At 38.3% G+C, this 13,024-nt stretch overlaps 1 protein-coding gene across 19 annotated transcripts in view; it reads right to left on the bottom strand.

The window, feature by feature from the left end:
- Positions 1 to 6,782: 6,782 nt before the first annotated feature.
- camk2g2 (calcium/calmodulin-dependent protein kinase (CaM kinase) II gamma 2) overlaps positions 6,783 to 13,024 on the bottom strand; it is a 72,324-nt gene continuing 66,082 nt past the window's right edge. For all 19 annotated transcript variants that reach the window (XM_030155215.1, XM_030155216.1, XM_030155223.1 and 16 more), the window contains 4 exons: positions 12,235 to 12,310; positions 12,015 to 12,109; positions 10,710 to 10,961; positions 6,783 to 9,609 (listed from right to left, as the gene is read on the bottom strand). In XM_030155215.1, coding sequence (XP_030011075.1) covers positions 10,729 to 10,961; positions 12,015 to 12,109; positions 12,235 to 12,310 — 404 coding nt within the window. In that variant the 3' untranslated portion in view covers positions 6,783 to 9,609; positions 10,710 to 10,728. The remainder of the gene's footprint in view (positions 9,610 to 10,709; positions 10,962 to 12,014; positions 12,110 to 12,234; positions 12,311 to 13,024) is intronic.

Below are 13,024 nucleotides of genomic sequence, written 5' to 3'. Positions count from 1 at the left end.
ATTAGAGTATGTTAAAATGTGACATCAGAAAACATCAGATTAACAGCATTTTTTAAAAAAAATTGTTCATAGTTTTCACACAGTATGCCAGTATATACATGTGTCTTTGTTTCAAAAATTAAACACATGGTGTCCAACTGAGTGGACATTTTTGCAACTTCATGAAAAATAGGTTCATAAAAGAAATGTTCAATTACATGTTTTTTTTTTTTCATACCTAAAGAGGAATAAAAAACACTCAGGAACAAAATCTTGATTAAGGCTCTCATGATTCATGCATGAAAGGGTTAAAGATCACAGCAGATTTACAAAGGCACAAAACATTTAGTAACGGGCATCTGAAACTGAAAAACAGAACATTTAGCTTTATGACTGTCAATGTCCTTAGTGTCATTTTTTCACTTTTCAAATCCATCCCCTGGGCTACATTAGACCTGGTGGTAGAATGACTTTGGCCCACAGGCCGTATGTTTGCACAAGGAACCAATGATTTTGGTGATCGGGGGGAGCCATCTGCCTTGGTGGAGGTCTGTGCTGTCCGAGTACTTTTCTATTTTGTTTTTTTGATGAATGGGTTTCCTTAAATTTGTGACTTATATGTGGTACACAAGTGAGGGAATAACAACAAATGATACTTGAAGAAATACTTTATTTCAGGAGTATTTTACTAATGGATTTCCAAAAAACATGATGTTCACAATTATTCACACCCTAGGTTTACTAAGTCCTGATTCGTGGAGACCATCCAACCGGACCCAGCTGGAGGCTTTGGTCCAGGAAGAGTGGACCAACATCCCACAGGAGACATAAGAGTGTGTGGACACACCACTAACACACTCAGAAAAATGAAACTTGGATGTTGTTCAGATTAGATCATTGTTTTATGGTGAAACTACATAACAATTACAATTTTTGATCATTAACTCAATAAGGTTTCATTGCATTTAAACAACAGTGTAAGAAGTCAGTCATATGTAAGTTTATGTTGTAAACTCAATCATGGCATTTAAAACTTCATCATGTGCCCAAGTGCGAGTACCTTTCCTCTCTGCACATGCGCAGTAGCGCGCAAGGAAGCGACGGTTTGACCTCTGTGGACCTGGCGGGACGGCACCTGCAGCTATCCATCGATATTTTGGTAAGTACGTTATTTATTTAAACAATGGAATTTACCGCTGCATTAGAAACAACAGGCGATAAGTATTTTTTTTAACTTTCATTTTGCATTTGGTCGTGTAACAGTTAATTTGATGCATGATTTCAGAACAGGCTAATGCTAATGTTAGCTTAACTCTGCTTATGTTGGTCTGTGCAGTAACAAAGCAAATGGATTTTTCGCAGCTTGCAAGGTTGACCGCTAAGTTGAGCCAGCTAACAAGGCCAGGTCTGTGGCGGTATGTGTACACGGAATATTAATGTTAGAACGGGGATTTTTTTCTTGCAAAACAATGTAAAATATACTCTTTAAACATAAATAAAGCTTTTAACCACTAAAACAAAGTATGTTCACTTTTGTACGAAACAAAAAAATCTTTCAATGCAAATAAGTGTACTGTAAATTCAAGTATGTTTCCTTTTGTAAATAAATAGTGCACTGTTATTAAACTGCTATAGACTTGCAATAGAACAGTAGCAATTAAAAAAAAAAAAAAAAAACCTCACGTAAAGTGCAAATTATAAATTCAAGTATGCTCAATGTAGTATGAAACAGTAAATTCAGTGGCGTGCCGTAAGGTTTCAGTTAAGGCCTTCTGTATACATCAGCCATCTAGAATACGCACGTCAGGGTTATACAGGTTAGGTTAGGTTAATACGGGAGTTACAGCGTAAAGGGATTCAGAAACTGAAGATGGCATTGCGGACAAAGTTGTAGACGGAGTTGTTTTTATGTGTTTTAGTTTTTCATAAGATTATGATAAAGGTGGCGGTGGTTAAACTTTAGATGGTTACAAAGGTTTGTTGTGTAACCGGTCGGTGCGGACACAACTATGAAACACTTTTTGCATGCGATGTGTTTTTGCTCTTCGTCTTCTTCATCAAACCCAAAGTGATTCCATACAATTGAATTTGACTTGCCTTTTTTGTTTACCAAGCACTTCTGCTGTGATTCTCCTGCCATTTTTCCAGACCGCTAGGTACAACTTTCCTCTTGGGGTGGACCTGCCGGCTAGCTGGCAGCAGTAGCTTAGAGGGGGGCGGGGCAGAGCAGCTCATGGTAGCTTGCGTGCGCGTGAATTAAAACAACTCAAAATTAATAATCGTTTTTTCTCGATTACATAATTTTTGTAATTGTTGCGTGTAATAATCGAAATCGTAATTGAATTTCGATTAATTGCACAGCCCTAGCTTCAGCACAATGGATAAGCTCTTCAAGGTCGCTTGAAGAAGGGAGAGCCTTACACTGCTGAATGATCTTCTGCTTGAATGTCGTTGGCCATCTAGATAGAGAAAATTATTTATGATCAAGAAATTAAAACACCCATAGATACTGTGACAAAGAAGATCAGTGTTTCCCCCAGTGCATTATAGACTATAGACTCTATAGTTGGTGTGAGTATTGCTAATAAATGTCTTACAATAACACATAGTCATAATTTCATATTTCCTGCCAACTTTTAACTTTTTTTTTTTTTTTAACAAAAACACAGTGGGTCACCAGAGGGCTTCCCTAGTGGCCCTACCACCAGGCTTAGCAAGATTTCTGGGGGAATCCCTGGAAGATCAATGTTAATTTATAAGAATAATAAAAACTGAGTGTCACAAATATCCAGGAACCTTTTTGGCCATGCAAAATCCCAGAATTTCCCACTGTAAGGTAAGTGAAGATGTGACACAGAATGAAAACACAACAGCCAATTGGAATACCTCCTCATAAACCCTCAAAATCATTTTCCATCTGGAGCTACTGCAGTTGGGACTAACCTTTCCATAAATCTTGCAGCGACACCTTCTCCAAACTGCAGGATGAAGTCTTGCTCAATCTGCAACAGAAAAATGAAACACCAAAAGCTGTTTAATTGGGACTGACTGGAAAAATATTATGTTTTATATTAGGCAGCTGAGCAGCTATATTCAATGTGTACGTAAACACCTAAATGTATGGACATTCAAACAGTCGTCCATGCATAACAAGTATATTTATTTAATTTAAGAGACTTTGAGAGAGAAATATTGCTGTTAGTAGTAATTCATACTGAAAGGACATTGCACGTTTTAATGCAAAACATTCAATCTGGCTTTATACTATTATGAACAAATATAATATGATTTACATAAACACATAATACAATAACACATATATGTAAATACATATTCATACAAAGATCTATACACACACATACACCTACATATATACACACACACATACACACCTATACATACATTTACACACACTTAGCACATACTTGTACATCTTTATCACACCCAGTGATCCCCAAGCCCTCCCTCATCCCTGTACTTCTGAAAAATTGTGTCTTTGTACTTCTTTTTAAATTCTTTCATGCTTGGACATTGTATTAAGGGAATTTTAAAGTTAATTTTCTCCCTTAAATCATAACCCCCCTCATGAATACTGAATAATTTCTTTATATTTGTTGGTAAAAGATTATTTTTAGCTTTGTACATTATTTGAGCTGTTTGATAGTCCACAATGTCTGTGAACTTGAGTAATTTTGACTGTAAGAATAATGAGTTTGTGTGTTCCTGGTAGCCAACATTATGAATGATCCGAATTGCTCTTTTTTGAATAATAGTTAGTGGCTGTAGTGAGGTCTTGTAGTTGTTACCCCAGATCTCAGCACAGTACTGTAAGTACTGTAAATATGGTGAAACTAGGGAACAGTATAGTGCAGGGGTATTCAAATCCAGTCCTCGAGGGCCGGTATCCTGCATGTTTTAGATATTTCCCTCTTCCATCACACCTGGTTCAATTAATGATCAGCTCATCATCAAGCTCTGCAGAAGTTTGATAGCGATGTAATGGCTTCCAAGTGTGATGGAAGAGGGAAATATCTAAAACATGCAGGATACCGGCCCTCGAGGACTGGATTTGAATACCCCTGGTATAGTGTGTGAATTTTAGTGGCAGCGACAATGTTTTAGCGGCCACGGTGCGCGGCAAGAGACACACCCAGAGCCCTCATTGCACCGACCGACACCGGTAACCGATTAATTTAAGGCCACATTGACTCAAGTCTTCACAGCAGCATGAACGTTTATCTCCCCACAGCACTGCCGCCTTAGCCACCAAAGATACCAAGTCACTAGTGTTAGCTACTTTAGCTGACTACGGACACGGGCAGTAGCAGCTGTTTTACTGAAATAAATGACACATAACACTCCACAACACCCTGTCCTTGCTGACATTAACATTACTTTGTGCCGTTTTTGTCAAGTTTGGGTTACGTGGTCAGCCTTACTTATCTCTATGTAGCCGTTACATTTAAGCTAGCTGCCAACCCAATATCACCTTATCCATTTGAAATTCGGTATTTGAAAACACGTACCCAACATTGACAACGATGACATAATTTTATTCTTGCACACAAATTCTGTGTGGGTGGAATAACAAAGGCAATAGTTTATTTAGAAAAACTTACCGCAGTTTTTTGATGCGAGGAAGATGGTGATGCCAGAGTCCAACTTCTCACTCAGTTTGAGCGCGGAGGTTGGTGGGCGGGGCTTATCAGAGTCATTATTTATGAACACTGAAAAGTGTCTTTCTCTTATTGGTGTTGAATTAACTTTGAGAGAGTCAATTTACTTTAACATTTAATATATTACACTGACAGTGTAAAACCTCTGTTAACTCCAGTTATTTTCACCAACACTGGAAGTTATCTTGTTAAATTTTACTCTGTCCATTGTTGGAATAACTGAAAGAATTAAAATACTTTGACTCTGCATTTTTTACACTGGCAAATTTACTGTGTACCATTATTATTTAATAAAGGTATTAAAAAGTGCCTGTTGAGCTTCCCTTAGATCAGGGGTGTCAAACTCATTTTCTTCCGGGGCCACATTCAGCCCGATTTAATCCAAAGTGGGTTGGACCAGTAAAATAATGGCATTATAGCCAATATATAATGACAACTCCAAATTGTTTTAGTGCAAAAAATGACATTTGATTATGCCAATATTTACGTTTGCAAACTATCCAAACAAAAAGGATGTGAATAACCTGAAAAAAATGAAATTTGTTAAGAAATATAAGTACAATTTCTTCAATATTGTGCTTCAACTTATCATTCATATGCATGCATTACAGATCTGATCTACAAAGACACAAAACATTTAGTAACAGGCAGAATATTGTTAAAATTGCACTTAATTTTCTTTAGACATTTCAGGTTGCTCATATTTGTTCAGATTATTCACATTTTATTGTTAAAGGATAGTTTGTTAATATAAACATTTTCATAATTTAATGTTTTTTATGCTAAATCAAAGAGAAAAAAATGGTGTTGTCATTATTTACAGGTTATTATGATATTATTTTTGAATTTGATACCCTAACTTGCACTTTGCAAATTCATCCGGCGGGCCGGATTGGAACCTTTAGCGGGCCAATTTTGGCCCTCAGGCTGTATGTTTGACACCTGTGCCTTAGATGATGAATTAATTACTTTCATGCTCCAATATTAGTGAATTACAGATGCATTTCAAACTTTATTAAACATCTGATTTTTTAATTTTTTTTTTCTTAAGAGTATTAGGACCACACTGATGTTAGTCTTGGCTGATTTTCTGATTTAGTTGTCTTTTGCACCCTCCAGTGGTGACTGTGAAAACTGCAGTGAAATTGATAAACAGTTGGAATACTTGGAATTGAAATTGTCAAGGTATTCTCACATTAGGGTTATGTATCTGCAGGTTAAAGTCCAAGTACATGTAAAATGGATGCAAATTCTTTTTTATTTTTTTGCTGTTTGGTGCTAAAAGCAACATAACTTCAACAACACCTCCACAGAGAGAAAAAAAAAACACACAGCAATATTAAAATGTTTTTTTATTAAATATTCTCATTTTCAGTAATAACAAAGCTATGAAGAACAACCATCCAAACAAACACTTTATAGTTTTAAATATATGACTTTTATTAACTGTATGGTCATGCAAAAATCCAGCATCCAATTGAAACTCAGAGTATAGACATATGTAGCCCCTTGGTGGAAGGTTACAATGCAATAAATTGACTTACAAAGGGGTACGTACAAGCTAAGGCTTTTGCTAATCTTTTATGCATTTTAATGTGAGATGCATCGCTTGATTTTGATATCTCAGACAGAGTCGTTTCATAACCTTGAGGATGCAAGTAACATAGATTCCATTTTTCATCAAGTAAACAGTGAAAAATTACCAGAAAGTAGACATGCATATTTCCATTTCCATTTGTAAAACTGCATATATAATGTTGCTGTTAAAGTTTGTGGTTTTTATTTATCCTTTACTGACATACTGTTGTTAAACTTTTCAATAATCTTTTTTTTTTCTGTCATAATCTAAACATAAATTACATATTTGCCAAAGTATTTGAGTTGTGTAGTTCAGTCTGCTGTACATACAAAGAACAGCAGGTTGGTGCAGTGGTGACACTAACAGCATGACTGTAAAGTTATGGTTATATTTGGTCACGTATCCTATATACAACAGCGACACTTGCGCCTAAATACCCTGTAATGTCACAATAGATATATATGATGAAGTGCAAATAGACAATGAGGATAAACTGACACATTTTGAACTATTAAGACAAGAAAAAGTCAAGTAAATGAAAAGTTTTGGAAGTGCAATGATTTTCCCACATATTTTAAATTAAACAGAGGAGTGTCCACTGCACCAACTGCCTAAAAACACAACATAATCACATTAACTGCAGAATTTTGGACTTAGCATAGCAGAAATCAGATCAGGTTGGTGCTACTGTAGCCAATAAGAGTTCATAAAAGACTGCATTTCTTTATCTGCTGATGCTGAGCCCAAGAATCTAACGTGGAAAAATATATAAAGCTTTACCATGGATAATTAAAATATTTATTCCCTTGTCTCATATGTCCAAATACTTTGGCAAAAAATCTGTTTCCCAGTTCTCTTCATCGGCCTCTATAGTGAAATTAAACTTCAGTGCTCTCTCTCAAACATTCCCATGACTCTGTGGACACACACGCAATGAAAGAAAAGCATATTGTCCAACGGTTGGCATCAACAGACAGCTGGGCTGACGCCCGCAGCACAAAGAGAAGAAGAAGAAGATACTACTTAGAGCCATAAAAAACATCACATAGTTTCATCGTCGTCATTGTGGTGCAAAAAGTGTGGGGACACAGTTTTCATGGCGTGTCGGATATGTCACAGCACTCGAAAGCACAGGCGGTTGAAACAGTAGGACAGGCCTCACGTATGATTCACAACATGATTTCACTTTTTTTTTTTTTTTGTAACTGCTAAACCGTGTCGGTGAACTTCCACAGTCGTGATATGTGACGTTCCACATTATCAGCATTGTTTTTTTCTTTTTTGTTGTTTTTTCGGGGTGACCACCAAAAACAGCCTTACGTAGTGCATGAGTTTTACAATGGAGCAGAGCAGCACAGAGACAGACAGACAGCAAAGCCTCATCCCCCACTGGTACGACATCACACACACAAAAGTTTGTACGACACAGTGAAAAAACAGTGTTGCAAAGTTTAACCACTGACACAGATATGTTTTTGTCCTCTTTAAAGGGAGAATGTTTGATCACATGTGCTTATGAGGGGGTGAATTATATTAGAAGTCGTCGCAGGAGCGCAGTGAGTGTTGATTTTAACATTTTGTGTGTATGTGTGTGTGTGTGTGTGTGTGTAGAGTAGAGTATTCTACTTTATTTTTTATGTCTGGCTAATATTAATCATAAAAATTTAACATCAAACACTAATAGCTACAACATATACAACAGAACTGTGAAAAAGGGGACCAGATCTATTTGATTGCCATCAGCAAAAAGGTCCCAAAGCCGTCAAGCTCCCATCATGCCTTGTGTTTTTTTATTTATTTATTTATTTACTTTTATTTGTCCCATCCCTGGCCGGCTGGCGGTCAGTCTCTCCCCCCTCTCTTCGGCTGCATTCACTTTTCAACATGCTTTTTATAGTGCCAGGACTTCACACAGAAGTACAGCAAGCCAAGACTGACAATAAACAGGTTTTAAGAACACAATCAGAACAAGAGACAGGCATTACAGGTGACATCATCATCATCATCATCATCATCATCAGGACGCGGCGAGGTGCTACTACGACAGGAATGGGGCTGCAGATGTGAGATTATTGAGGCAGAGTTTAGGGACAATGATGAAATAGGAGGATGAGGAGGAGGAAGAGGGGAGGGATTGTGGTGAGCATGACCTGAAGTTGCAGAAAAGTTCACCCCCCCTCCTCCTCCTCGTCTTCCTCCTCCTCCAGAAGAGCGAACACAACAGCATCGAGTCTTAAGTGTCTGTGCAAAAACAGTACAGGCCATTAGATTGAAAGAAAACATGCTTCCTATCGAAAATACACAAACACATGACCAAAACAACAGAAAAAGTAAAAATCTGTTGTAAACAGGAAACATCGGAGCTCGTAGTGTTTGATTTACAACACTGCAGGGCAGACAGATGGAGGCCTGAGTGTTTTCATCAGTACGTATGTGCATGCATATATGTGCATGTGTTTGTATTTACATTAAGGGACCTAAAAGTGGGAAATAAAAGCCTCCACACCCACACTCACATGCTCCACACACATAAACCCTACTCGTAGATTCTGCTTCCCCTTTTTATCCTCTATAAATATTTAGAAACATTAAATAAAAGCCTGCTCTGTTAAAAAAAATTATCCTTTTGAGAACACATACAAAAAAAATGAAGTAAAAAAAAAAGGTCCCTTCCATAACATATTACTCCTAAAATCCCTGTTAAATCATTTGTGTTGAAGTGTCGAGTCGCTCCTCCATCACCTCCTCCCATAAACCCCGCCTGATCACCGTAAAACTAAACATTACAGTGACGTATGTTCTGCGAAAACCAAACAGAACTTAAAAAAACTCACATTTTGTTTTCGATATTTCAGTCAGTGCCCCAGTCCTGCTCACTACAGTGTATGTGTGAGGTGTAACTCCTTTAAAACCTCTATTTTTCTTGTGATTTTTTTTGTTTTTACGTGTTTAATACTATTCCAGAAGAGCTGAGACGAAACAAAGACAGGGACATAAAGGCCGTGGGAGAAAAGGACCAGGACAGCATCACCCCTGTGTCACCATCAGAAGCATGCACCATCTGCAGGAAGCCACGGGCCGACTTCATCATCATCATCATCATCCTCATCCTCAGCCCCGATGTCATCTAGCTAGGGTTGGACTGGTTTGGTGTTGGTCGGTGTGGTCGATCATTCAATCAAGCGTTTGAAATATACTGGTTTTTTTTTTAATTTGTTTTCATGTTTCCCCCCATTTTTTTTTTTATTGTAATGTATATTTACCCCCGTTTTGTGTTTGTACAACTTTCCAAGCAGCCTCATCCCAGCCAGGATCCAGGCACCGATCCGACCACGGAGAATAAATGCTCCAAACAGCTTTAGAGTTCAGGCAAAGCTGAGAAAACAAGAAGGCAGCAGTTAGTGTGACAATGAAATATATGTACAGGGTTCCTACAGGTTTGTACAAGTTCAATTTAAGACTTTTTGAGACCTTTTTCAGAGTACTTAGAATATAATTTAATGCGAATTTCACAGGCTTACTGGCAAAAATTGGTGACTCCTAGAATTTAGGAAAATGTATTTATTAATTCCAACATCTTGATTCCCACCAGTCTGAGTCATTTCTCACTGGGGGTAGTAAAGTTAGCGATAACTGGTTCCTAACTTCATGATAAATTGTCGGGTTGGAACGGGTGGAACTGAGTCGACTAACGTTACTGTCTTTGCAGCTTGAACATTTAAACACAATACAGCAAACAAGTTTATGGCAACAGAACTTAAGACCTATCATATCATATTTAATACATTTTAGAGACTTTTTTAAGGTATCAAGTGCAGATGTGTAAATTCAAGACTTTCAAGACTTTTTAAGACTCCGCAGGAACCCTGATGTAAAACCCTAATCAGACTGAAAATACAATATGGAGCATATTCTTAGGTCATTTTGTGCTGTAAAAAATTTCACTACAGCTTTATAGTCATTCCCAATGAAAATATCAAATGGTTTATATTGTTTTCCAGAACTGGTTTGGTTGTTCATAAGATGGTCAAGACATGTCACACATCCAATCATGCAGCTGCCGATGTGAATACAGGACAATATGTGGCTTTTTATTTGCAATTGAATTTTTTCTGATCCAAAAAAATCCCAATTTTTGTGCCCTACTGATTCAACTAAAGACCATAAATGTAAGTCCTCCTGAGATAAAATTCAATGTTATCTTTTTATTATTGATTTGTAGCATTTTGTTTCAGCTGTGGTTGTTCTATTCTATTCTATTCTTTCCGTACTCACTTCTCACTGCGACTATCTGACAGATGCAGTTGAACTTGAGGCGTGGTGTGACAGTAAAACTAACGGCTCAAGGATACAAGCCGTGGATTATTTGACAGTAAATGCCCTCTGATGTCCTGAGATGAGAGCTTTTACTGTGACCCATAACAGCAACCTCGCATTGTTTCCTGCTCCCTTCAGCCCGGTGCTGTTTTATGTACCTGGGCCTGTGTTCTCCGTTCACTGCAGCGGTGCCGCGGGTGCTCCTGAGCAGTGGAAGTGCACGTTGAGCCATTTGGCATCTCGGCGATGCCACACACGCGTCTCCTCTGATTGGCAAGAGCGAGGCCGGCCCTGGGTGTCCATGTACTGCGTCAGGCGGATGTAGGCGATGCAGGCGGCGTCCTCACCGATCAGATGGACATGCGGGTTGAGGATGGTGGTGTGGACGGGCTTACTGTTTTTACTCAGCACTGCAGGGGCACAGAGGGGTTAAATTTACTTTCACTGGAGGAGTCTGTCATCTATTTTATTATCCAGAAAAGATGGGAGTAAAATTGTCATCTTTACCATCCCTGTTGGTTTTATATAAAAACACTACTTAAGGGAGGAGAAAGAGGAGGAGGAAAAGGAAGAGGAAGTATACAGGGCATTTAAAAAAACAGAAGGATGAGAAACAGAACAATATGTTTAGTTAAGAAGGTTTGCATCTCAGGTGTTTCCTATAAAATAAATAGGATGTTTCAGTCACAGAATGAGACAAATTTTGATATGTTATTTACAGTATTTGACATTTCCTGATAAAGAGCTACAAGCAATGTTTATCAGACAAGCAAAAGAAGACAATTCAACTGGAACATTCCCATTTCATTAGACAAGGACTGAAAATATCCTGTTGTTATTGAACCTTACATAGCCACTGTCCAGCAGCAACTAGGGTTTTTGTTTTATCCCTTCACTTAACCAGGAGAAATCCAAGCCAAAGAGGCAGCATAGACATTTTCAAAACTATAAATAAAGGCACACTAAACAACTTTCATACATTATAGGTGAATAAATATAATATCTAGTTGTACACAATAAATGATAATCAAAACAAATAAAGGACGAGGTCAAAATGACTCTAGTGCAGATTCATTCAGTACGAGTAGGCACACAGACCAAAAAGTATCAGAACACAATATTTAAGTGAAAGCAGAAATAGAAGTAGGTGTAGCAGGGCTTGTGCCCAATTGCAAAAGGGGTTCACATTTTGACCCCCAGTACAGAAGAAACTGAAAGATCAGAATTTCCTGGGATGTATAAATCTAAATCATGCATGTTACATCATTTGAAACACCCTGTAAATCTTTTTCTTTTTTTTTTTTTTGCACATCCTTGGTATCATCAGGTGACTTGTTTGATTAGAAGATTTCTATAAGCCATTTACATTTTTGGTTGACCTTATCTAAGACTTTCTACTGTGTTTGTGTCAAAAAATTCATGCAAGCCTTTGTCACAACTCTAAAAAGCAGGGAATGACTCACAGTTTTCAAAGTAGAACTTGTGGAAATCCATGCCCTCCACCAGGTTTCCTAGAGCTTCAGGCTCAAAAGAGGTCAGGCCAGGGTCACAGATTCTCCTGTTATTGAAAAACAGGAAAAGGGTTGGCAGCTTTTTTATGCTACAGTGTTTGATTCAATTATTAGGACACTGTAATGTGTAAAACTGAGCATAAAACACAGCATTAGGGATGTGAAAACATACGTGTACGCCTCAAAATCTCCGTTGTTGATGGCTTCGATCAGCTGCTCGGTCATCTTTATAATCTCCTGCTTACGAGCTGAAACACAGAAAAGAGAGATGGGAGATGAAGAAAAGTTAAATAGAGTAAAATACACTTGAAGCAAGGGGCTGAACATGCAAAACCCACTGCTCCTCCTGACCCAGGTCTAAAACTGGTTCATCTGGATCATCTCAGCGTGAACACACCACACCGTCTTCATTTAATGCACAGCAAGTGTCCAACTCCACATGCCACAGAAACCTCAAATGTCTCCAAGTGAAACTCACACACAACCTCAGTCAAGTCCACGCAAGAAGTGTTCACTGCAGACACACTAACGCACAGATAAGAATTCAGCTACAGTACCCACCAGAAATGAAGACTACTGAGGCATTAAAGGCAAGAAATCTGCTTTACTAAAACTGCATGCATTGCTCTGAAATCAGTCACAAAAGGAAGCATGAACACACCAGGCTTTATGCTGCCGACTAAAGCCTGCCTTAAAATCTTCTGTAACGCTGTGTTCATAAAGTCAAACCATTTTGTCAGCAGGTGACACCCAAAATAAATAAGATATGAGCTGGTATGAACACAACTGTACTGAAGCTCAGCACAACGTCGCAGACACCTACGCTGAGGCGGCTGTGGATCAGGACAGCAGCTCTGAACTGGACTGGTCTGACCTGGACTGGTGTGAACTGGACTGGTCTGAGCTACAGGGACAGCGGGACTAGAAGTAGCCGCCTCCTGCACAGGACCAGCTGCACACAG

The sequence above is a fragment of the Sphaeramia orbicularis genome, chromosome 15 (genome assembly GCF_902148855.1).
Source record: "Sphaeramia orbicularis chromosome 15, fSphaOr1.1, whole genome shotgun sequence".
Lineage (NCBI taxonomy): Eukaryota > Metazoa > Chordata > Actinopteri > Kurtiformes > Apogonidae > Sphaeramia > Sphaeramia orbicularis.
The sequence above is the reverse complement of the archived record's forward strand: the minus strand, read 5'-3'. Positions and strand labels throughout refer to the sequence as shown.